Source organism: Gigantopelta aegis, chromosome 6 (assembly GCF_016097555.1).
Source record: "Gigantopelta aegis isolate Gae_Host chromosome 6, Gae_host_genome, whole genome shotgun sequence".
Taxonomy (NCBI): Eukaryota; Metazoa; Mollusca; class Gastropoda; order Neomphalida; family Peltospiridae; genus Gigantopelta; species Gigantopelta aegis.
In genome coordinates this window covers 37,300,199-37,326,906 of record NC_054704.1, presented here as the reverse complement: position 1 = coordinate 37,326,906, position 26,708 = coordinate 37,300,199, and the positions used below count along the sequence as shown (strand labels likewise).

General features: G+C 34.6%; 1 protein-coding gene across 1 annotated transcript in view; it reads right to left on the bottom strand.

Moving 5' to 3' along the window:
• The window catches only part of LOC121375399 (transcriptional regulator ATRX-like), a 71,284-nt gene that overhangs the window by 27,987 nt on the left and 16,589 nt on the right, over window positions 1–26,708 (bottom strand). The window contains exons 5-21 of the mRNA XM_041502829.1: window positions 26,072–26,143; window positions 20,809–20,927; window positions 20,141–20,324; window positions 17,878–19,401; window positions 16,820–17,113; window positions 15,579–15,691; window positions 14,035–14,155; window positions 13,137–13,395; window positions 10,976–11,237; window positions 9,427–9,573; window positions 8,363–8,516; window positions 8,001–8,110; window positions 7,416–7,556; window positions 6,772–6,949; window positions 5,024–5,161; window positions 2,664–2,839; window positions 1,534–1,773 (exon numbers count right to left, since the gene is read on the bottom strand). Of these exons, the coding sequence (XP_041358763.1) occupies window positions 1,534–1,773; window positions 2,664–2,839; window positions 5,024–5,161; window positions 6,772–6,949; window positions 7,416–7,556; window positions 8,001–8,110; window positions 8,363–8,516; window positions 9,427–9,573; window positions 10,976–11,237; window positions 13,137–13,395; window positions 14,035–14,155; window positions 15,579–15,691; window positions 16,820–17,113; window positions 17,878–19,401; window positions 20,141–20,324; window positions 20,809–20,927; window positions 26,072–26,143 (4,232 nt within the window). The remainder of the gene's footprint in view (window positions 1–1,533; window positions 1,774–2,663; window positions 2,840–5,023; window positions 5,162–6,771; window positions 6,950–7,415; window positions 7,557–8,000; window positions 8,111–8,362; window positions 8,517–9,426; window positions 9,574–10,975; window positions 11,238–13,136; window positions 13,396–14,034; window positions 14,156–15,578; window positions 15,692–16,819; window positions 17,114–17,877; window positions 19,402–20,140; window positions 20,325–20,808; window positions 20,928–26,071; window positions 26,144–26,708) is intronic.

The following is a 26,708-nucleotide window of genomic DNA, read 5'->3' as shown; positions in this document are numbered from 1 at the left end:
CAGCCGAGGGGTATCTGCACGAACCTCGTCCTCTATCGAGTAAAGTCGAAGAGGTAGGGACCAAAGACGGTGCAAACTGTGAGGAGATGTCCGTTGCTACCGAAGTCACCGGACCCTTGGGGTAAACATATGCAAACGGAGGACCCAAACGGGATGAGTCCTCCACCCAACGATAAACATCGGTCGGGATGCCATCAGAGACAGATCCTGGCATCGGAACAACTGGCTCAGTTCGAAGCAAACTGGCAAAACTCTCCTCGGGCCTTGAGAATGCTGAGGTGCCGAACTGACCGTCAGCAATCGAAGGCAAAGTCAGGGCCACCTGCTCTGCGGACGAAGCAGTGGACCTATGCACAACGGAGTGCATGTGCTCGGTACTTTTCGAAGTGTCTACAGACTTATGGGACCTACCCACTAAGTCCGACTTGCTGACTACTGCCGAAGCAGACGACAAGATTTTGCTGGTACCCGAAACCTGAGTCTGCGAACCGAACCGAACCCACTGGTCAGGAAAGAAAGAAAGAAATGTTTTATTTAACGACGCACTCCACCAGTGTCGGGAGACCACGTGGCGCAGATCTCACACTGACGGTCTTGAGAACAAGACCGACAGTCCGGACACAACACGTGTGTGTCTTTACGTCATAAAGGAAATTGACAACCATCTCGCACACAAACTTTCCGTGCGCTAGCTGTCAACTAACTCGCGTAGGACATGGTAAATTCAACACAGAATTCCCAACTACCAACCGTATGTCAAGTTCAACCGAAAAACAAACACAAAATTACAAGTAAAGAAAACTTTTTGCCAAAGCTTAAACAGGTGTTAACAGGTGGACTGCAGAATTGAGAATGAAGTTACAGGTAGTCCGTGCAAGGATAGCATTGTGCATATCCGGCAAGGGAGATAATTCTGCAGTGTGTAGGTATGACTCAGGTTGAATAGCATATTTGTTGTGCTAGCACAGTAAGTTGAATAAGACTATTGGTATATGATACAAGAAGCCAAACTCACATTAAATACAAACATTTTAAATGACAGAGGCATCGTTTGGTTTCCTTTTTTAAAATGTTAAATGTAAATCTGAATGACAAAACCAGTAGCAAATTCAAGTCTGTATTTTTAGCCAAGGCAACCTACAAGGGTATTTTGACAAGACCAGTCACTCTAGTGAATTAATGTCAAGTCTATTTGATAAACTGTAAGTCATTTTCATTCTTCAACTTAATTTTGATAGTAACAACCAGATATAGAATGAGCTAAACATAACAAAATGACCACATAAATTGCCATAATTTTAAAATTAATTCCCTCAACATTTACTGATTTTAATATATTTTAAAAGAATTGAAAATGTAAAAAAACCCACCACACAACCAAACCTGGCTAAAACAAAGACAGCATTTTAAATGTTTACTACACAAACACTATATAAAAAGTTCTTTGATCGTTTTCTCGTCAAAATAATTCTAACTCACACTATAGACAATAATAATTTTTAAAAAAAACCCCACAATGTATAAATATTTTACCTTTGCCTCATCTCTGATTTCTGCCAACTTCAGCACCCATGGATGAGTCCAGATCTTCATGAGATTATGATAATCTGAGAACAGACGTGCCCCTCGGCTTATGATCTGTCCCTCCTGGGCCTGTCCAGTCACTTCCAGGTACTTCTCGTACAGCGTGATCTGCATGGGTGTCAGTCGGACCAGGATTACATACTCCATCTTTGGTGGCAGGAATTTCGTCAGTGAAGAATAGTCACGTCTCTGAAATTAAGATTTTAAATACTATAATTAAAACCTCCTAGATTACAATATTCCCAAACATGTCAAAAAAACTTTAAAACAAGTATTCTGATAGTACTGCTAAAGCAATTCATGTCTTCTACTGGGCCAAATATATTTTCTTATCTCCTAAATTCCAAGGGCCATAACTGTCAAAAATGGGTTAATTGCCATGAAAGTTAAACTTGATTTGTAACAATACATGATAAGAATTATATACAAAATAACATCTCAATATCTTCAAGCACTGCCAAAAAAAAACAAGCAAGAAAAAAGCCGGAAAACAAATTTTTGTATTTCCTAACTCAAGAAAAATTTGTAAATTGCCATAAAAGTCAAACTTCATCTTAACAGAACATGATAAAGTTCTACAGAAAATTTCAGCTCTATATCTCAAGGCATTGTGAAAAAAAACAACTAACTGGAAAACCATACTTGGGACAGACGAACAGACAGACAGAAAGAAAGAATGGAGATGAAGCTTATAGTTCCCTCCGGTTGGACCAGTAGAGGACCATTATTAGCATATTCATAAACTATATTTAAGAACTTTTTGTTTTGTCATAACGAAATCTACTTTTAACATACCACACAAGGCACACATAACCCAAGCACTCTAGCTAAATAATTCAGTCCAGTGGCAAGATCTTGAAAGTCCTACAGCCATATATAATTACCAATCAGCAGCATTATCATAAACAAGATAGCAAATGGGTCAAAGGGAGTTTCACCCTATATTCCATCACACCTAGTATTAATCACCGTACCATGTCCCTTTAGGCAGCTTTTAGGTTTTACAGGCACATTCTAACTGCATATGAACTGCAGTATTGTTTTGATACCAATTAGGTAACAATACACATGATATGTACCTGTACACAACCAGCTAACATTTCGTGGATGATGTGTGCTCTTCTCTTCATGATTTTGACATCGTGAGGTGTCGAGTCGGAACACTGACCGTTCACAATTGGGTTGACGAATCGGTTAAGAAACTCTTTTCTGGTACCAAGCAAGTTCGGCTTCACAAAGCTTACCATACAATGATCTGAAATTTTATCAATAAAATACAATAATCATCTTAATATCAGAAATTGATCTTTCAAAAAAAAAAAGAAGAAGAAAGAAACAAAGAGAAAAGATGCAACATTCAGCTGGCTAATACAAAAGCAAAACAAGTAGTTGAGTGGTGTGGTGTGGTGTGGTGTGGTGTGTAAAGCTCAATTAGTTTAAATGAATTAGTGTTCAACTTTAACCAGTCAGCATGTTAACTGGTGTATAGAATAGCCAGTCGACATTCCCCAATTCATATTTCCCACCGTTTTGTACACGACACTCACCGTAAAAATTTGTATAACAAGAACAAAAGACAACTCAGCTTCCTGTATCTTTAGCTGATTTTTTTTCGATTCAAAATAGCTTGTTTTCGGCAAGTATTTTTAACAATGGCGGCATGTCGCGTTCACTTTCAGAGATCGATAGCTGATTGTGACAGCTAAGTTGATTGTTTTACCAACAACGAAAATCACCAAAGATTGGGATATGAATCGTAGTGCATTAAAAAAAAAATTCAGGTCACAAAACCACTGTTATCGGGAATAATAGACATAAATACTGGACAGCTGGCCACAAATGCTGGTACGTAAACACAACTTTTTTTTTTGCCTAATTTTAGTGAACTTTAACTCTTTAAGTGTTCTCGATGAGTAAAAATTAAAGGAAGGCAGTCGAGCGGCACCACACCCTTCAACCCTTTCAAGATATACAAAAAACAATAAAGGTGTTTGTAAAGTTATCCCCTAATGTCGGATACATTTTTTATTTCCATCTTCATCAAATGAATCGATCGCTGTGATAAAATATTATCGCCAGCTGATAAAAAGTAGTTTCGTTTTTGGATATATTATTTGGCACCCAAGATAAATGATTTTAATGATAAACACTACCACTTCCGTCGTTTTTACAAGCAGTGATTATCCCCCCAAAATAAAAAGTTTACAATATTTTAAAAAGAACTGTTTAATAAACAGAATGACAGAAATAACAGAAAGTAAAAATCATCAGTTACAACCAATTATATCTGCAATTGAGGACAAAATATCAGCCGATAGTCAGTGGAAACAAGACAGAATGACCGTTCTGATCACGTGACAAATTTGGCGCCCAATAAGTGGAGGGGTTTTCAATCAGAGATTGCCGAATCCGTAAAAAAATTTTTTAAATGTTTTCATTGCTCAAATAAAATATAACTTTTATTGTGTGTATTAAACATGTAAATGGATACAGGTATGGGACAAAATAGGTTGTTAAAAATACTGTTAAATTATGATACGGTAACTGTCGTAAATGTTTCGTCAATTGCTCTTTTGTACAATATTTTATAGTGACAAGACAGGCTTTTAAAATACACTATTAAAACAAAGATTAAAATTCAAATACATTTATAAAACAATTGGAGTACAATTCATCATAGGCAAGACAGACTAACTGTCCAATAGTACGACAAAAGCAGACACGATTCATCGCCCTTGAATGGGTTTTAGCACTCTTAATCATGAGGTCAACCATTTCTTTGTTTTACTGTTCAAGTTTTACACAGCATGTTTCCTTTGATGTCCAGTGTGCAGACTGATTGTTGGTTTTTTTTGTGTGGAAAATAGCGTGCATTTGGAAATGGCGGAGATAGGTGCTATAAATTATGGAGGGGCGCAGAAAAATAAAGGAGGGTGGAGAACATGAAAGGAGGGCGGCAAAATGCAATAGTGGGGCGGGCCGCCCCGCTTAAATGGAGCAGTGAGAACACTGATTAACCGATCTAAAATATCATAAAAATTATAAGAACCCACGAAAATAATACTTACCTATTCAAATATGAACTTTATTTTATGCATTTATAAATTATTTAAGTGAATATATGTGAGTAAAAATTATAAACTTGTACCCACTCAACATCGTTTTTGTCAAAAATTAATTCAGTAGTCTGAAAGTTAATAAAAATGCTGAGAGAGAGAGAGAGAGAGAGAGAGAGAGAGAGAGAGAGAGAGAGAGAGAGAGAGAGAGAGAGAGAGAGAGAATTGGTTGATGGTTGTATAAATAATATATTATGATACTTACTGTGATATAGGAACCTCATATCACGATATGTTGATATATGGGAGACAGACAGACACTAAGCCAGAATATGTGGGATGCAGAACAATGATTTTTAAAAAAAGGTTCTTAGTTTACTCACATTCAACAAGATTGTTCTGCAGTGGTGTGCCAGTGAGCACAATTCTTCGTCTAGTTTTCATCATATTCATAGCCTTTGATATCGATGATTGATCGTTCTTTAAAATATGTCCCTCATCACATACAACCATATCTGGTCCTGACAAAAGAATTAAATACAAAAATGAATACTTAACAACTTCAAACAAAGTAACAAATATTTATGTCAACCTAGTTGTTTGTATTATTTGTAACATTCAGTTCCCTAGTAAAGTATTATTCTACCATCACTGGAAAATACATGTTTCTATTCTGACTGACCATATAACTCAAATTAGTTGTTAAAATTTACAATAACCACCTGATTTAACTAAACCTCTTTACTCATGTCAAAAAATTAATCGGTGTTCACAAAGAAACATGACTGTTTAAGAAAACCCAACATCTGACACTGGTAAGCTGAATGACATATGTAACATCAAACTCAAACGGTTATCAGATACAACTGACAAGAGAAGAAAAGAATGAAAGTTAGCACACTAATTGCATTTTAATAAAACATATTGTGTACAGTACAGCAGCCCAATTAATGATATGGTTGACATTTTTGTCCTATACCAATAGTCTGTTCAATCCTAATCACAATGCGTTTTTAGACAGTTCTAACACATTTTAGTCCTGGTAGAATGGAGTTAAACATACTCCGATTTAATTTTTGAGGTAAGTTAAGAGTTGATTTAATAAACAAGCCTTTGGAGACAAAATTCAAGACTTTTCAAGGCCCAGTTTTAGATTTTTCCAAGTATCTCTTACTAAAAAGATCTTAACCAACTGGTGTACCTAAAGTAATGTAATTACCTCCCTTGGACATGTATTGCTAAGTTTTGCAGATGATATGTTACATATTGGGGGAAAAAACCCACTGCACTCACGCACACACACAATGTCATAAAACTGCTCAGGTTGTTACACAACGGCATACGAGGCCCATACAACAATATTTTACAGTGACAAGACGGGCTTTTAAAATACGCTATTAAAACAAAGATTAAAATTCAAATACATTTATAAAACAACTGGAGTACAATTCATCATAGGCAAGACAGACTAACTGTCCAATAGTACGACAAAAGCAGACACGATTCATCGCGCTTGAATGGGTTTTAGCACTCTTAATCATGAGGTCAACCATTTCTTTGTTTTACTGTTCCAAGTTCGCTGCCACTTTCTCGGCATATCTTAGGAAGGTTCAGTTGTAATGATTGTAATGTTTAGCCAGATTTAGGTAACTGTACACATTACATAAATGATTGCTACAAAAATATGCTTTGAGGTGATCTCACGAAAAACACTAGGGACCAAACAGGTTAACTGATGTGTACACTGACATGTTAGTGAGTTGATCTCCTTGAAGATGCCTGTAACTTGCATTTAACCATAAAGTACATAGACACGTGTTATTAGGAAAGTAATATTTCATATGCAGGTCACTCACATTAACTGCATTTCAGTCTGCCTACAGTTACTCACATTAATTTCAGGATCTACAGTATATCATTACCCACTAGACAAAATACATGTGTCTATGATTATAATACTATCCTAAATTTACCAATTAATATTACACACTTTCTGTGACCACTATCAAAGTATTTTAGTGTATTGTGACAGGTCGACACCAGTATCCAAGAAAAGTTAACAGGACATATAGACTGACAACCATAATGCGACTCATTAAAGAGTGGCATATAAAAAGGTAGATATATTTACCAGGATCCACAAGTGTTTCAGCAAATACTTTCTTCATTTTCTTGCCCTTCACTCGACAACCAGTGGACAAAGATCGGTACATTTCATACCCCACTATCATGATACCTCCATTTTTGTGCCAGTCTTCAAGGTAGTGCATACGCTCATTGTTACCTTTGACACCAGCCATTTCATAAATCTGAAAGCAAAACCACACTAAATATACACCCCCTAATAATCCAATAACCTAATAACCAGTGCAGTAGCCTAAAATAGAACAAATCCCACCACCCTACCCCAGTCCCTATATGTTGCATTATGATTTCTTGATCAGTTTGTCCTACTAAACTAAATTTGCTTATTCTTTTGTTGATCTGTCTGTATTGTTGATTTTGTATGTACGAGATAAAAAATAATAATACAGAAATTAGAATTTAAAATTTTGCAAGTAGATACCATTCTGCACTATAGGCAGAGATGCCAACTGTAGTGGAATCCAGGCCTTAAAAAATAGGAATCCCACACCCCAAAAAAGGAATGTGATCAGTGATGGCCCCAGAGTGCGTTTTTCGACACTTTGATAAAGTTAACAGTTGTCTTCCAAAGACCTTGAAATTAACACACACAACATATAGGAATGAAGCCAAAGGGTTCTGAAATCATACCTCTAGTTTGTCTTTCTCATCCAGCCACATATCCCACTCGTGAACCCAGTTGAGAACCGTGTTGAGAGGACACACTACTAAACACGTTCCAATGTTCGTAAGATCGTAATGCTTTATCATTGTGTGAACAAAGCTGACAACCTGCAATAACAAATGTCGTCAAAATGTTGAACACATATAATTTTGTAACCTTTTTTAACATGAAAAACAAAAATAAAATTAATATACAAGATCTAGACTCAGCTAGTAGAGTACACTTAATGCCCCACCCCCCGAAGTCACAAAAGACATTCACATACAACAGCAGCAATTAAGAAAATGACGATGGCAACAAAAAAAACCCCATGCCAATGAAAAAACCCTGAATGTAGTCCAAGCCAAAAACGTGCCATGGAGAATTAAAACCTCCACAGCATTGTAAATTTCCTGTAGGCATTTGTATGGGTTGGATTGCAAGCAAATTTTCATACATCTGTATAAAGTATCAAAAAGGTCAATAGAAAATACAGGATAAAATGCAAGAGTTAAACAAGACAACACAAAAAGAAGAAGCAATTTTTAGGAATCAATTGGCAGCTAACTTACTGATAAAGTTTTACCAAGACCCATACAATGTGCCAGAATGCAGCCTGATCCTGGCTGTTTCTTCAGCCTCTTGACAGACTCACAGCAACAGTCATACATGAACTGCACAGCTGAAAAATAAAATGCAAATAACAAAACAACCATATAATTTTACTTTTTATACATCTACCAAAATATCATAGAATTAAAAAAATATTTTGTGCATAACTAGCATCAAAATGTTGGGAATTTTTAAATAAAGAACAAATAAAGATGCCCACTCCTCACCCCCAACAGAACGAGTATAACCAATAACCAATATTTCTCATGCTAAATAGTAATATTTGCACACAAAAACACAATAATGCTCAACAATCACATACCCTCTACTTGATGAGGTTTCAACTTGCGCACCAATTTCTTGTTGACTTCAATGATTGGCTCTTCACTTTCCTTATCTCTCTCAAGAATGAGCTGTGTCGTCATGGGACATTTAGTAGGGGAATTGTCATCAGTTATCTGGACTATATTGTTGAACTGCAAAATATATTTTGTTCAAACACTGAAAAAACTACATACAGCAAACAAAAATAAATAATTTTCAAATAACTAATAGGAATCTATTTTTTTTTTATATAAAATATATTAATAAAAGAATCACTAACAATTTTTTAACACTCCTATTCTTCAAAAATCTTTTCATTAAACCAAACATATTTTTAGTTTTAAGTAATATTTTCTTAATATTAACTTTCTGTCATCTTTATTCTTACATTTTCAAAGAATATTATCAATTTCAATTTCGGATCAGGCCTTAATCTTGCTAGCAAAATTAAAGTTTTATTCACCAAAATTTGGCGCAAGTCGCCATAATATTTTGGACATAATCCAATTTCAAAAACAAAATCACACAACAGACATCAAGACCCCAACTTTTTTTAGTGTCATAGCTCACTTGGCACCATGTCGCTGTATAAACTATGTTGGTTTGTGTTTTAACTTTGGCGCCAGAATGTACATCGACACAATGTGCCATTTGCTGTCACCAGTCAAGCATTGTTACTCCTTGGCCACGTTCATTTCAGTAATGCCAGAATATACTAATTATTACTTTCATTTTAATATAACAACACATTATCAACTACTTAATAATATCACGTTTTTAATAAAACAAACAATTGTTTTGTTTAAAATTTATTACCAGAAATACTATTCTATATAGAACTATTATGATTAGAATAGCGTGTACAATTCTGAATTTTCCCAAATGAATGCGGAACATGGCAACACATTACGAAATGTACAGATAAAGATTCACTTCGTCTATTATTATCAAACTTCTCCCCTTACTTCTGGGAATGGAGAAATCATTTCTGCTTTATATTCTACATTAGGGTCTGCTGATGTGGATTTACTGTATAAATACCCACTGAACACAACAAAATACCTTTTCCTGTTTTTCTTTCACTCGTTTTCGTCTTGATTCTTCTGCTTTAACTGCTTTTTTCGTCTCATCTTGCAATTTTTTGTCAGACTTTATTTTCCTGATTTCTTTTCTGTTACCTTTTTTGGGCGACTTTTCGTCCCCATCTTCCTGCAAAACATAATTAAAAAGTTTGATCTGAGCAAAACTAAAGCTGAACATGTCTTAAGAACACACCATGTAGTACCAGCTATTTTAGGTTTTAGGTATTAAATTATAAAGGGAAAATACTTGTAATGAAGGCAGGAATCTTGCTAGGGGGCAATACAAGTATACGGGTGAAATCCACTTCGATTTTACAAAATTACATTGTAACAGGGCTTCTAGAATTTTTATAAAAACAACTAGCCATGGGATCAGTAATTTTTTTTTTTTTTTACTAGCCATGATTAAAAATCAACTAGCCCTACTTTACTTTAAAGTACATACAATTTTACTAATAGTAATAATCAGATATGTCACCTAAAGAGGGAGATAGAGCTTAAAAACACTAAGATTGGGGAGGTAAAGATGGGGCCAGGATATTCACATTAAAAAACAGGATATTCATATAAAAAAAATAGACTTAAATGCAGCATTTAACAACAAAAAATTCACTAGTTTTTGGGCATGGTAATAGTAGTTATTTACTAGCCCAACATTGAATATCACTAGCCACGGGAGTGGGGATACCATAATCTAGAAGCCCTGATTATAATCATCAACAAAAAATGAAAAGACAATCATTTGATTTAGAAAGACCAGGATCTTCACAATTAAAAAAAAAAAAAAAATTGTTTGCAGCCCACAAACTTATGTACAGACAGCATAAAGCTAGTTAACAATTGGTGATTCATAAATATATCCCAAATGTTTAATATGTGATCAAACTGCAAGTATAAATGTTTGTTTTTTGTTTAACAACATCACTAGAGCACACTGATTAATTAATCATCGGCTATTGGATGTCAAACATTTGTTAATTCTGACTCGTGATTATCAAAGGAAACACGCTATATTAACAGCCGTTTCACAGAAAGAAAAGAAAAAGAAAAAATTGCTAGTCAGGCTCGATTGGGGCCGACAATCTGCAGTCATGACATATGATGGTGATATATGCTAAACAATACATATATAGAGGATAATAAACAAGTTACTATCAAATTTATGTCCCGAGTGAAGAAATTTTCAGTTGTCAAAAGCTTTAGCGGAGTTTGTTATTCTTTTATTACCCGAGCTATTTTTTCTCTCTTAAAGCCTTTATTTTCGACACACATATGCACGTACATGTATAGAAACGATAAAAACCACTTTACACAATTGTTCTGAGTATTGCTATAACTAATTTAGTCACTTTCATGGATAATTTTCAAAAACAAAAGTTCTCTTTATTCTAGTACAAAATCTATAATGAATTGCATTAAAAAAACTTTTAAGACTTGTGTGAAAACAAAATGTATTATTTTAGATTATACAAAATCTGGATTCTGTGCATTAGAAATGTTTTTACAATTGAAGAAAATATAAAACATACTGATCCTGACTGATCACTGTCTGATCCACCATCTTCATCAGACGAGTCTTTCGGAACTTTGATTCGTTTCAGTTTCTTCTTGCCTTTACCTCCTTTGCCCTTTTCCCCACGCTTTCCTTTCTTGGAACCTTTGCGCTTCTTCTTCTTCTTTTTTTTGGAACTGGAGTCATCACTGTTCTCTTCTTCACTCTTTGATTCACTGTCTTCGTCACTGTCACTGTCTTCCTCCGAACTACTACTGCTGGAATGTTTTCTCTTTTTGCTAAAAATTTATTAAAATTAAAAATAACGCAGAAATGGAAAATCTCTCTCTAGTCTGCAAGGTTCTGTACCGATCAAGTTTACTAGTCTGCCTGAATTTCTACTGGTCCATCAACTAATAATACAATACTGTTATAATACAAACTACTGAAAATATTAGCTAATTTACTTTTTGTGGTATTTCTGTTTGACAGCAATGGCAGGAAACATAGCAGTCAGTTTGACGAATGGACAGCTGTCAAAAAATAATCCAGCAGACAGAAGTTTAAACAGAGTATGAAAAAGAAGCTAGCATCAAGTGGAAAACACTTCTTAACCTTCTGACTATATCTCGCCTGTCCGATGTCAAGTCAGTCGACATACTGTATACGGCATACAGTGCTTTCCCCAATACATATTTCCCACTGTTTGGCACACGGCACTCACCGGAAATGGAAATATAATAAAAGAAAAAAAGATTTCTTCTCAAAATGGTGGCTTTTATTTTGATTTTTTTCAATTGAAAATACCTTGAAATTTTTAGTTCAAAAAGTGGTTTTCAGAAAGTATTTTCACTTGACAATAATGGTGGCACGTCGCGGTAATTTTCAGGGATCGATAGCTGATTGTGACAGTTAATTTGATAATTTTACCAACAACGAAAATCACCAAATATTGCAATATGAATTGTAATTCAGGTTTTTTTATTTTTTTTATTTGGGTCAGAAAACCACCATTATCGGGAATAATGGACATAAATACTGGACAGCTGGCCACAAATGCCCAAAGTAAATGCGACTTTTAGGATTTGTTTGCCTAATTTTAATCACCATTAACTGATCTAAAAAATCATAAAAATTACAAAAACCCATGAAAATAATACTTACCGATTCATATATGAACTTTATTTCATGTATTTATAAAACATTTAAGTGAATATATGTCAGTAAAAATTATAAACTTGTACCCACTCAATGTGTAGTCTAAAGGTTAATGAATGGAAATGACTGAAGCAAGGAGACAACTTCCACTGCTATAGCCAAACACTGCTTATCAAGAGATAACTTTAGTTAATAAATCTATTAACTACTCAAGTCACCTCACCATCTTTCTAAAAATCATTTAAAATCAGATGAGAGGAGTGTTAACATAGGGGTTGACTATTACAGTCAGTTTTACTATTGCAGTAGTATTGTGAATTCTTAAATCGCTTGTTAACAGTAATATCAATAGATATTTCACAAAACTATTTACCTCAGTCTGCAATATGTAGCAAGTGTGAGTTTGTGGGTGTGCGTATGTACGTATGTCTGTGTTTGTATGTATGCCTGTGTTTGTACTTAGTTATTTGTAATAAAGAAAGAAAGAAATGTTTTATTTAACGACGCACTCAACACATTTTATTTACGGTTATATGGCGTCAGACATATGGTTAAGGACCACACAGATTTTGAGAGGAAACCCGCTGTCGCCACATAGGCTACTCTTTTACGACAGGCAGCAAGGGATCTTTTATTTGCACTTCCCACAGGCAGGATAGCACAAACCATGGCCTTTGTTGAACCAGTTATGGATCACTGGTCGGTGCAAGTGGTTTACACCTACCCATTGAGCCTTGCGGAGCACTCACTCAGGGTTTGGAGTCGGTATCTGGATTAAAAACCCCATGCCTCGACTGGGATCCGAACCCAGTACCTACCAGCCTGTAGACCGATGGCCTGCCACGACGCCGGTTAATTATTTGTAATAATGTCACTACGCAGTGAAATCATGTGTTGGTCGTAGACTACATTTTTCTATGCATAATATCAATAGTTGAACAAACAATTGCAATAGTTATTGATAGTTGAATTAACTAATGATGTGTTGCTATCGAGGCTAGTTTGATGTATTGTCACTCCCACTAGTTAAAATTATTTACCTCTTTTTGGATGACTGGAAGTCACTGTCTGATGAAAGACTGTCAACTTTAGCTTTGTCAAGTTTTTGTGTAGCTTTTTTCTTCTCAATATCAGAGTCACTTTCTGATAGTTTGGCATTCAACAACTTCGTCTGTATGGCTCTTTTTTTAGCTGGAACAACATCATCAGAGTCATCAGACTCCTCATCCTTCTTTGCATCGCTGTTTTTGGCTTCCTTTTTGTTGCCAGCTTTCTTTGTACTAGCTTTTGTGCTGGCATCTACAACCAAGAATTTTTTTTTTTTTTTTAAAGTCAGCAAATGTATAAATTCAAATGTTTTTTAACTGAAACTAATCTATTAAAAACATATATACACTTAAACATTTTGTTGGTAAAAGAATGACATCCTTAAAAGAAAACAAATTATAAATAAATGAGTAAAGTATTATGCTCAAGCAAACCTAGTTTATAAAATGAAATGATCCAATATCAGTATTGGGCACTAATCTAGGATTAAACAACTGCTGACAACCGTGTGACATGAGTAAATGGTTGGGTATAAAAAACAAGGTGCCATTTCCCCCACTAGATTAGTGTCTTTATTAAATAGCGACCTAAAAGGAAAAAATATTTTAAGTTCCCATTTAATCTGTATACATATCACTTGAATTTAGCATGTATGTGTGTGTGTGTGTGTGTGTGTGTGTGTGAATATCTACCAGTTTTCATGATGAATGATCGCAGATGCATTAATTGCATTCAATGTACCAGACGTTTTTGGTGTAAGTTTCCAAATTCATCTCTCTTATTTAAATTTTATTTCACGCAGTAACAAATGACATTTATCTTTGTCTCAACATTCAACATATCGTTAATTAAAACTAAGGTTGTTTGTATTGTTTCAGCAGAATTACTAACCTGTATCACTTGAATTTACATCACCATTCTCACCAGAATTCTCTTGCACGTCATCAAGAATCGCTTTCTTAGCAAGTTCATTTTCATCATCATCTGCTTCACCATTCTCATCCATGGGTTCCTTAAAATATATCATTAATTTATTATTAGTATTATTATGTATTAGAATATCCGTAACCTATCAAAACTGATCTATTTACAAGTAAAAGTTACTGTGCATCCTCCTTGTCATGATCTGCCAACTATACTTTGTTTTTGGGGAAATCCTAGTTTCCATAGGTATGAATCTTTCTAATGAAATGTCAGGGATAAAATGTGATAGCAGTAAACATTTAATAAAGAGGACTGCAAAGAAGGGCTTCTCCACCTTCATGAAAAGTGGCATTTTACAGTATATTAAAGAGGGCATGTTTCATATTTTGTGGGTGGAGAGTGGGGTGGTCCAATTGCCCATTTCCAAATAGACTGGCCTGGATACAAAATGCTGAAATAACTACACTAAATAGTCATAAACATGAAATTTTGGTAGTGTGTTTTTAATGAATAAAATGTGACAAATTGTATGGAAAGAAAGATGTGTTTTATTTAACGACGCACTCAACACATTTTATTTACGGTTATATGGCATCAGACATATGGTTAAGGACCACACAGATTTTTTTAGAGGAAACCCGCTGTCGCCACATAGGCTACTCTTTTACAACAGGCAGCAAGGGATCTTTTATTTGCGCTTCCCACAGGCAGGATAGCACAAACCATGGCCTTTGTTGAACCTGTTATGGATCACTGGTCGGTGCAAGTGGTTTACACCTACCCATTGAGCCTTGCGGAGCATTCACTCAGGGTTTGGAGTCGGTATCTGGATTAAAAATTCCATGCCTCGACTGGGATCTGAACCCAGTACCTACCAGCCTGTAGACCGATGGCATGCCACGACGCCACCGAGGCCGGTCAAATTGTATGGATACCCGTTTAAAAGTACAAAGTGAAAATCATAGAGATCACAGCTGCAAGTCATGAAATAATTTTTGACAACCTCATGCGATAGAAATCCATAATATTCAATCAATCAATCATGGAGCTGCAAATGAACCAAAAATATGTTAGGTAGTATCTATGCATGTACTGTAAGTACAAAGATGTTGAAAATTGTGTTTTTGAAATTTGTCTAAACTTATCCGTAACTACTTTAAGTACATAAGCTTGAGTAACACTATTTTTGGTGTCAAATGTTAACTTAAAATTACATTTTATATCAGTGTTCATTTATAAGATTGACTCTCTTTATTACAAAGTATTTGTTAAGTCATACATGCATATGTTTATGGAATTCACAATATGTGGTGCAGTGATCCATAAATGATGTATCACTTTAGATGGATTAATAACAATAGGCAGCATACAAGTGGAATATTTCTTGAAGTTAAATTTTTCTTTTGTGTGAGAATTTTTAAATTATAAGCACACAAAACAGCATGTTTTTTTTTCTTTCTTCAATTTTGTTGTTTACTCTATTATATCTTAAACACTAAAGCTGGACTTACCATTATCTTGTCATTTTTTTCACCACCATTGCTTGAATTCTCATCTTCATCTTCATCGTCATCATCGTCATCGTCATCATCATTAGAACTTGATGTTGAAGCTTTTTTCTTTCCTTCAGGAATAATTTCCATGTAAAAAACTCAACAAATTATTGATTGTAAAAATAATATAGAATGGATGCATACATAATGAATGTACAGATTACTCAATATAGATACGTCTACAAGACAGTAAAATATTTGGTTATTAAGGCTACATGACCAAGATAACTACTTTCAAACAGAAATAAGCAGCCATCTATACATTTCCAACCCGAATAATTAAGTTGACAATGCATGTTTTGAACAGTCAACACTGAGCCCGATCCAGGTCAGCTGCCATCACATGATGCTGTTATGTTTATATTAATAAATAATGATTTAACTTTCTGACTACTGGATTAATGTTCATCAAAAACTATGATGAGGGGGTACAAATTTATGTTTTACTCACATATTTTCACTTAATTTTGTTTTTATAAATACCTCAAATAATGTATATATATGAATCGTATTATTTTTGTGGGATTTTCTTATTTTTTTATATTTTAGATCATTTAATGTTGATTAAAATTAAGTTAAAAAAAGAAAAAAAGTTGTGCTCCTTTACTGGCATTTGTGGCCAGATGTCCAGTATTTATGTCCATTATTCCCAATAACTGTTTTTCTGACCAGAAGTTTTTTTTGAAAACCAACTACAATTCATATCCCAATATTCTGTGATTTTCACTGTTGGTAAAATATATTATTAGCTATCGATTCCTGACTGCGATGTTCTGCCATTGTTGTAAAGAGAAAAAACTCGCCAAAAAACACTTTTTAAACTAAAAATTCCCAGGTATTTTCCTTGAAAAATTAAACACTAAAGCTGCCATACTCTCAATTATCTATTTCCTGTTGTTCTATTATTATTTCCGGTGAGTGCCGTGTGCAAAATGGCAGGAAATATGAATTGGGGAATGTGCTGTATACAGTATACAATATGTCAACTTGCTTGATGTCAGGTGAGATATCTCACCTGCAGTATCCAGAAGGTTAATAATGGCAATTCTCCCAAGTGGAGTAATAAGACATTTCATCTATTGACGAACGATCAGCTTTATTTTAAATAATTTAGTTTCGAAATGAATCATTACATTGCTTGGGATCTTTTAAATACTTGTCTAAAATAGTCATACATCACATAATCAAAACAGACAAACCTTTTGATTTTTCCTTCAAATTTCCAGCTTTCTTGTCAGTTGTTTCGCTTTTATTACGGTCAGATTTAGCTTTTCTTCCCAGTCTCGGTTTACGTGACAAACGTTCAATGTCTTTGTCCAATTCATCATCACTATCATAATCACTTGACTGTGATTTCCCCCTTTTCTTGGTAGTTTTCTTTTTTTCTTCTACTTTTTTTCCTCTGCCACGGCGTCGTAAACTTAAACTTTTTGACTCATCTTCACTACCAGAAGCTGAAGCAGTCCGTTTGGTTCTCTGGCTATGTCTTTTATCTTATTAAAGAGAAATGTATTATATATTAACAAAATAACTACTGCAAACCAACTAATTAAATTTTTCAATTTTAAAATAAGAAATTTAAATAAATAAAATATAAACACTGGTTTTTCTTTTCCAAATAAAAAATTTGTTCAGTTCAGAATGATTATAAATTACTAATATTTAACAGTACTCATTAAAATTAATATTTAACTTAGGTAATTCCAGTAGAAATTAATTTAAGCAAAGATAATAACTTGTTCTGGCTTTAATATTATACCATGTAAACATGTACACTACCAGCCTTGGTGATGTCGTGGTTATGTTATCGGACATGAGGCTGTTTTCGTAGCCTGTTACCGCTCCCACCCAGAGCAAGTTTGAACGACTCTTTCACTAACCTACTGTCTTGAACAGACAGCCCAGATAGTTGAGGTGTGTGCCCAGGACAGTGTGCTTGAATCTTAATTGGATATAAGCACGAAAATAACTTGAAACGAAATGAAATGCACACATGTATATATCAATATTTACAATTTCACAGCATTATAAGAAAAATGACAGGACTTTTTTCACTAGCCAGCCTGCCAATAACTCGGGTCAACATTTCATTTCTATTAAAAATAATTAAATATTGAAAATTTTAAAGCTAAAAAATGTATTAATTTTCACAAGTTAGTTAGCAATATACAGTAAATATTTTTGTTGTTAAAAACTTCACTCAATATATAGTAGGTAAGAAATGTTTAAAGAATATAAAACAAGTAACATTATATACTTTTCCTGTTTCTAGTTTTTCGGGAACCATCATCAAAATCATCATCACAGCTCATGAGAAGGTCTGAACTGGAAACGTCCTCTTCAGATTCATTCCGATCCACCTTAACCGAACTGCTTTTACTTTGTTTTTTAGTCAAAGATTTCTTATTATTTTCTTTCTGACCTTTTTTAGATTTTTTCATGTCACATTCCGAATCACTTTCCTCATTCACGCTACTTGTGTCCTTTTGTTTTTTGGCACTTTTGGTTTTGTTGGATTCCTTTCGTTTTATACTCTTAGTACCACTTCCTCCACTTACACTTCCATCAGATTCAACTTTGTCGGGGTTTTTTGCCTTCTTTTTATCAAGAGCACTAGTCTCAACGTCCACATGTCCTTTTTTATTCACTTCTACAGTTTTGTCTGCATCATTGTCACTGTCTATCTGCACATCTTCCTCATCTCTCAAATTATCAACCTCAACAACATCATCGTCACTAATGTCAAACAAATCATCACTGTCCTTACTACTTTTGGTGGTGTTCTGAATTTTCTTTATAGCATTCTTCTGTGGTGTACCTCCTTTTCCAACCATTTCGTCTTGGTCCTTTCTTTCAGCCAATTTATCTCTCTGCTGCTCGTTGCTTAGTTCATCAGCAAGTTCCTGAAGAAGTTCCAACTGAGCGACTTCATTCTGCTGACTGAGATCAATCTTGTCCTCCAAATTATCACGAGTCGGGACAGATGACGCAACACTACCAACGTCTCTAACAATGGTCACCGGCAAATCATCCGCTTCATCGTCACCACTTTCATCTGTGTTGTCACCTATAACAATGGCTGGTATATTTTTTGTTGGAGATTTCTGCTTTTCTTTGAAGGACGAAGTAAAAATAGTTTCTTTTCCTTTCCCCCTTTTCTGGGTTAATGTAAGTTTTAAAGACTCATTTTCACCTCTAACACTCTTATCATTGCTGTCAGTTTCTAAACAGCCATTCATTTTCACTTGTTTTGTTTTTGCTGATGTTTCAATAATTTCAATGTCATCATTCTGGGAATTGTTGGCATCATTTGACTCAATCTGTTCCGACAAAATCCTATCTATGGAGCTGGTATAGGTTTCCAGTCCTTTCTGCAACATTCCAGCATATCTAAGTCGTTTCCTATCCACCTTGTTGACATCAAATGGACTCATCATGCTGTAAGGGATTTCTAAATCTGTTTTCATAACTTCTAACATTGTTATAAAGGTTTTCGATATTCCCGTCAGCTTGCACACAACATCCTCGACACAAGAAGGAATGATCTTAATACTGGGTACTACATGCGTCTGATTTGATGGCGATGGTTTTGAATTAATTTTAGAGTTACTATTTGTCAAAGACATATTCTTTTTAGAGCTCTTTTCTGACTTTGGTGTATTTGCTGCTGTTTTTTCCAACTGTCGCTGCTTTTCGATTTTGTCCATCATGTCATCACAAAATGCAGTTAATTTCAATAATTGTGAACTATCGCATATATAACACTTCCATTTGGTGTCATCTGGAGAAAAAAAAGAAGAAAAAAAGTGATAATTAAAAGAAATGGATGGATTTGTGGAGAGATAAAATGATCAACTATTAGTTAAGATAGCACATTATGTGTTTTGCCGCTTGACGATTAACATGAAGGACATTCAACATATTATTCAGTCCTACGTGCATCTTTTCACCTCAGCTAGGTTACATCTCTGCTAAAAATGAAAAACAATCATTTTATGCTTTTGACATCAATGTGCAGTTATGATTTGAGGTTTCCTGATTTGTCAATTTCGAGTGTATTAATTTACACCATAATCAGTACTTTTCAGAAAATATAGTTTGGCAGAAACAATCAAAGTATCTCCATTTTTGTTTTTGTTTTAAACTCTGGATCAGTATGTATGCATACCACTTTCCAACTGAATCCCTACATTACTAGTTGCCAATGACTACGGAACACAAATGTAACTCAATGTGCTGTTCTTACTACCACACCAGGATTTTATATTCGCTTAATTTCGTTGCTTCTTACAACACAATCTTCTGACCTGGTTAAATGACCCAAGTAAATTTGCACAATATGCTATCAATAAAAGTATGCAGTTTGGATGTTCCATACATCACTGTAGTAAGGCATGACAACAATTAGATGTCACCTAAAACAATAAACTCATTTGCTTAACTTGACATGTTTTCCTAGTATTCCTAGCAGTCTATATTTATAGACATTCATGCCACATTTACATAGATCACTAACTTACCATCACCATTGACTTTGGACAGTTCTGCTCGTCCAAAATTTCGTAGTATACACTGTTTACAAAAAGCATTGTGGCAGTAATCACACCCCATGAGTTTGCCTCCCTCTGAACACCAGCGGCACTGTTCGTCAAGGCCATCACTGTCCTGGGCTATCTCACCACTTTTATAGTAACTGTAGCATTTCTAGTGAAAAAAAGAAGTGAGAAATGTATGGATCGGAGTACAAATACTAAACAAAGCGTACATCTTTGTGTAAGATAAAACAATTTTTCCTGGAAACATACAAATTTGTTTTATTAGGCCCAAGATTACTGAACAGTATTCTGGTGATTTACATTGTGAGCTAAATGTTGCAATTACCAAAATGTCAGATACTTAATAATCAGTTATTAAACAATATACTGGGCCCATATTTTTGAAACCATCTTAGCGCTATGAAATTGTAAAACCATTGTAGGATGTGATGTCACTATAGCACACGCCATATTGACGTCATAGCTTATGATGGTTTTACGATTTAGTCTGCTAAGATAGCTTCAAAAATTAGGCCAAGGAGCGTTGTTAACAAAAATCCACTCCTGGATTTTATGATGACTGCAATATATGCAGATATGTATATGATAAATGTCTGCAGTGTGATGTATAACTGGTATAATGGACCACCCACCTTGCAAATAAGAACCCCAAGGTCTGGATGTCGTTTTGCTGCTCCTTTCACATTGGGATTAACTTGTCTATTGCACGCCGTACAGTTAAACACGTCCAAGTTTCCCAAAGTTGATGAAACTATAAACCAAATGGCGAAAAAGTGTGCTCATAAATATTATTAATGTATTAACACTTTACCGCAATAATGGTAACAGACTTTGGGAAATCAACACAAAGTTAGGGAAATTCATTCAGTCAATTTTAGGACATGCTGACAGATTTCAATGAAATATTGTTAAACATAAAAGCAATCCAAGAGAAAACCTCTGAACTAAAGTTTACAATAGTATTCTCAAGGCATGCAATTCACATTTTTATTACATAACTACCCAAGGCCAGTGGTTTTTGGATTCGGACCAGTAAGTTACTTTGAGAGATCCCGATGGCAAGTGGGCCAAATAATAATAAAAAAATCTACAACGCTAGAATCGTACAAAAACACTTCCTTTCAATTTACTATTACTAGGTACCGGCAGCCCTAGCCGATAAACCTGGAATGCTGCAAAATCGGCAATTATTACCTGTTTTTACAGGCCCAAAATACGTTTTTAAAATCATCCATAAATTACAACAAAAAAATATCCTTTGCTCTTTAACTTGGTGAATTTAAAAAAATAAACTGTGTTTAATACGACTGTTTAACCTTCTGAGTACTGCAGTCGACATACTGTACACTGTATACAGTGCATTCCCCAATTCATATTTCCCACTGTTTTGCACACGACACTCACCGGAAACGGAAATATAATAAAACAAAAAAGATTTTTTTTTCAAAATGGTGGCTTTTGTTTTGATTTTTTCAATTGAAAATACCTTGAAATTTTGAGTTCAAAAAGTGGTTTTCGGCAAGTATTTTCGCTTGACAACAATGGCGGCACGTCGCGGTCATTTTCAGTATCGATAGCTGATTGTGACAGCTAATTTGATAATAAATTTGATCGTTTTACCAACAACGAAAATTACCAAATATTGCAATATGAATCTTAGTTCAGGTTTAAAAAAAAATTCTGGTCAGAAAACCACTGTTATAGGGAATAATGGACATAAATACTGGACAGCTGGCCACAAATGCCCGTAAGTAAACGCAACTTTTTCGATTTTTTGCCTAATTTTAATCACCATTAGCCGATCTAAAATAATAAAAATTACAAAAAAAGACACGAAAATAATACTTACCAATTAATATATGAACTTTATTTCATGTTTTTATAAAACATTTAAGTGAATATATGTGAGTAAAAATTATAAACTTGTACCCACTCAACGTGGTTTTTGTTAAAAATTAATCCAGTAGTCTAAAGGTTAAAGAACATGCAATGATATGAAGAAAAAGCAATAAAAGAACATGCGATCATATGAAGAAAAAACAACATTATAAAGGAAGAGGTGATGGAAAGCTAGCTTTTGAAACATTTCTGTTGGATAGTTTTGTGAGTCATCCACAACTGGATATGTCATCTAACAACACTTCTGAATCTTGTACTAACACAGCTGAGATTACTTCACACGCTACAAATGTTTGTGTCTGTTGTCTGCTTAATTATTTCTAAGTAATGCATGACTTGTTTCATCACCCATGAACAATATTTCGAATAGGAATGATCATAACTTTTTATGTGATGGAGAAAATCTGCTAAAAATGGTGTTTTTAAAAGTGTGTATACTTTATACTTATTAACAGTTGAGCTTCATTCTTGTTTAAATGGGTTCAGCTACACTTGCTTTATCACCATTCCAAATGTTATTGGGATAGCTTGAATACTTTTCAAAATATAGGCTTTTAAAGTTGGCAAAATTATGTCGTTTTTCGTACAATTTTTACGTCCGTCAGTTTGAAGATTGTTTATAATTTCAGAGGTTGTAATTTTTAAATTTATATTCAGACACATTTTGGAAAAAAATAGATAGTAATTATGCTACCTCTTTGACATATAAATTACAAAAATGTCTGTGTCAGCAATCAAGTTTATGAATAATGACCTTCCAAAAAGGGCCCAGAATCACATTTCAAAAATTATAAATATTTTATACTGTTAAATATACTACTCAAAAGAATTTAAGGGTCAAAAATTTATAACCAAATAAGTTTCAGAGTGTATTAGATTGATGATGTAAACTACACCAAAAATTTAATTTATTGTTCCATATTTACAAAAACCCACAAATAAACGTCACTGTATACAAGAAAGTCACATGACATGCTGTAAAACATGGATTTTACACATTAGAACATTCGTTTAATAGTGTGTGAATCCACCCCTGGCGCGAATACACTCGACACATCGTTGCCTCATGCTGTTGATCAGACGTCTGAAGAACTCTTGGGGAATGGCCTGCCAATCTGCCATAAGAAGTTGACCCAGATCATGAAGGTTGGCCGGAGGGGCATGGTTATCCTGAACTCTCCTGCCTAATTCGTCCCAGGCGTTCTCTATTGGGGCCAAGTCAGGCGAATATGCTGGCCAATCCATCCTGGCGATACCTTGTTGTCTGAGAAAGTCCGTTACCACCCTGGCGCGGTGGGATCTGGCATTGTCATCCTGCAGAACTGCCCCGCCGCCAATCTGCTGAAGGCCTGGGAGAACCAACGGCCGGATAATCTCATTCAGATAGCGGATTCCATTCAGATTGCCATCCACCACATAGAGGGGGGTCCTGTGGTGGATAGAGATGCCGCCCCACACCATGACGCTGCCACCACCGAACCGGTGACGTTGTCTAAAGTTAACGTCAGCGAAGCGCTCCCCAGGACGTCTGTAGACACGAACCCGACCGTCGTTGAACTGGAGACTAAACCTGGACTCATCAGTGAACATCACTCGACCCCACTGAACACGTTGCCACCGCAGATGAAGTGTGCACCAGTGACGTCTGGCCGTTCTGTGACGTGGTAGGAGTGGTGGTCGAACAGCCTGGCGACGGCAGCGTAGATTATTGGCTCTCAGACGATTGCGTATGGTTTGATCAGACACTCGAGTTCCAGTCGCAGTCCGCAGATTGTCACGTAATCGGCGTGCAGTGGTTGTGCGTTGACGTAGAGCCATATTGGTGATGTAGCAGTCCTCTCTATTTGTAGTGCTTCGGGGTCTTCCCGAACGTGGACGATTTCGAACAGAATTCGTTGCTTGGTACCGTTGCCACAGTCGGCCAACGACACTCTGACTGACACCAAGTCTCAGAGCAACATTTCTTTGCGTATTGCCATCCTCTTTCTTCGCGTATTGCCATCCTGAAGCCAAGCAATATGCCCTTCGCTCGCCCTATTTACAAATGAAAATAATGTCAAAAATAATCGTTGCTTACCCACTTAAATTCTTTTATGGTCTAGCTAATATAATTGTAGAAAATATGTAAAATATCGTCTGACCCTTAAATTCTTTTGAGTAGTATATGTACTTTTTGTCAGTCTGTAGTATAAATTCAATGTAACAAGAGCAACATTCTTTTGAAATTTTTTAATCACTAGTGTGCATACAGTAAAACAGTATCAAGAGAATATTATAACTTTGGTTACATGAATTAATTTGGTCTAAAAAGCTTATCTTGTTCAGATAATTATGAGTTTTCGCGTCCAAAATATGGAAAATGCAATAACTTTAAAAGTTATAAAGATATCTTTTAAAAAAATTTGTAATAGGCTTGTTTTATCAATATATTTCATAATAAAGTGTTTTAATACAAAAATACACTTTAAAAATTTTTGACTGCTGGTATCTACTATTACATGCAATATTTTACTAACAAACAGTTGGCCACCAGTAATCTTTGACCCATCCATGACATCAATATACCTATCGATTTAACTTTATTCAAGTTATAAAGTATAAACATAAAAACAAGTTTATTGTTTTGTCACCATTTTCTTTATTACTCTGATACAAATAGTAGTCCGGGCTTCTAGATTATGGTAGCCCCACTCCCATGGCTAGTGATATTCAATGTTGGGCTAGTAAATAATTACTATTGCCATGCCCGACAGCTAGTGAATTTTTGGGGTCATATGTTGTAGTTAAAAAGACTATTTTGTAAATATGAACATCCTGCCCCAACCTTTAAATATATACTCATTCATAAGCGATAAAATATTCATTCGTTTTTAATACTGTTAATTGTTGTAATACGTTACATGGATTATTATTTTTTATAAGTTACGTGGTTTTAGTGAAAACAATCATTTGAAAATTTTAATAAGTAACTTTATTCTAAACAGATGAAAATTGTTTGTATGTTTTTCTAAACTAGTTTTTTGTTTTATCAAGAATTAAAATTGGGCAAATGAATATTTCACCATGGCCAGTAAATTTTCAAATCCACTGGCTCCATGGCAACCAAATATTTTTTTTCTTCTTCTAGAAACCATTGTAACTATTCAAACTTACTATAGTGATAAAGACATTTTTAAACTGTAATATATTTATCTTGTATCGCACACATATGTGATCTGGACCGAACATTTTAAATGGGGAATTCACTTTTAATTTTTTCTCGAGTAGCATCTGTTTGTTAATTATGTCATACATGATTTACATATTATGTCACATCGTATTTGAAACATTATATAAGATTGCCGCAGACTATAATTCTTAATGTTTTGATAAGATTACAAAAAGTTAGCTATGATGTTAAATAATTATTTTTTACTTTTTTTTATAAAAAATAAAAGGTATGTATTAAATACTTCACATATTTATTCCACTCGTTTATTTTCAACAAGAACATATCATTGTGGAATATATTCTTGTGCAAAATAAACTTGTCCAATAAATAGGAAGTGCATAAGAACTCTAAATCCAATAACCAGGATATGCAAAATGAATGGGTTGGACTGCTGTATATAATTTTTCTAAATAATTCAAGTCTGTAACAGAATCACCTTTGAAAAAGTGCTTATAACCTTAAGTTTAACAAGTGACATAGCAGCTAAAAAGGTTAGGTCATAAATTTTCTTTTTCAAAACATTAATCGCATAACAATTGGCCCAATGGTTGCAATGGGTCAGTGACCCCAATTTTAATGTGCCATACCTGGTCTTATTAAGCTAATAAGTGAAATACACAACAACCAAATTTTAGGTAAATCAAAGGAAGTAAGGATAAATTTCCTTAGTTTGGGACGATTTGACATGCCTTGACCCTATTATGCAACTTTGATATTTTTCCTATAATGTTGTAGATTAAACTAAAATAGATAAAATCCTTTTCTACTGTTTACAAAAGGTTTACCTTTAGAAAATTCTGGACCATGAAACTTTGGTCTCTTCTCACGAACGGGTTCTGGGTTCACAATAACCGTACCTGATAATAAAAAAAAACCAAAAGATGTTAATCATCAAAACAAAAGACAAATTACAAAAGTTATTAAAAATAAAAATTCCGATTTTATTAAAATTATTATAAAACTTAATTGCTATAAATTATAATCCATAGATAAGAACGATAGTTGAATATTTTTTTGTTTTGTTTCAGTTCTCATGCTGTACCATGAGTTAATTCCATCTGGATGTTGTGATCGACATAGGAAGCACTCAAACCTACTTTGTGCTGGTGAACAATCTTAGATTTCATAACATAATTTGTGCTGGTGGTCAATTTTAGATTGCATAATTTTCCCATCCAGTTTAGATGATGAAATCAACCTCAGCTGAGGTAAAATCTGTCAAGATTCTCATTCCTGCATAATAAACTTTAAGACGAGAAAAATTAATAGAATTGGTTAAGTAGTACTAAAATTAATCACCTGTCCAAGAAAGAATAGTTTCCTCTCATATACTATCCAACTGTCATCCGGGATATACCAAATAAACAATGTATGCACATCTTTAATTTGTGCAACATGTGAGACTATGATGTTTGGATGTTC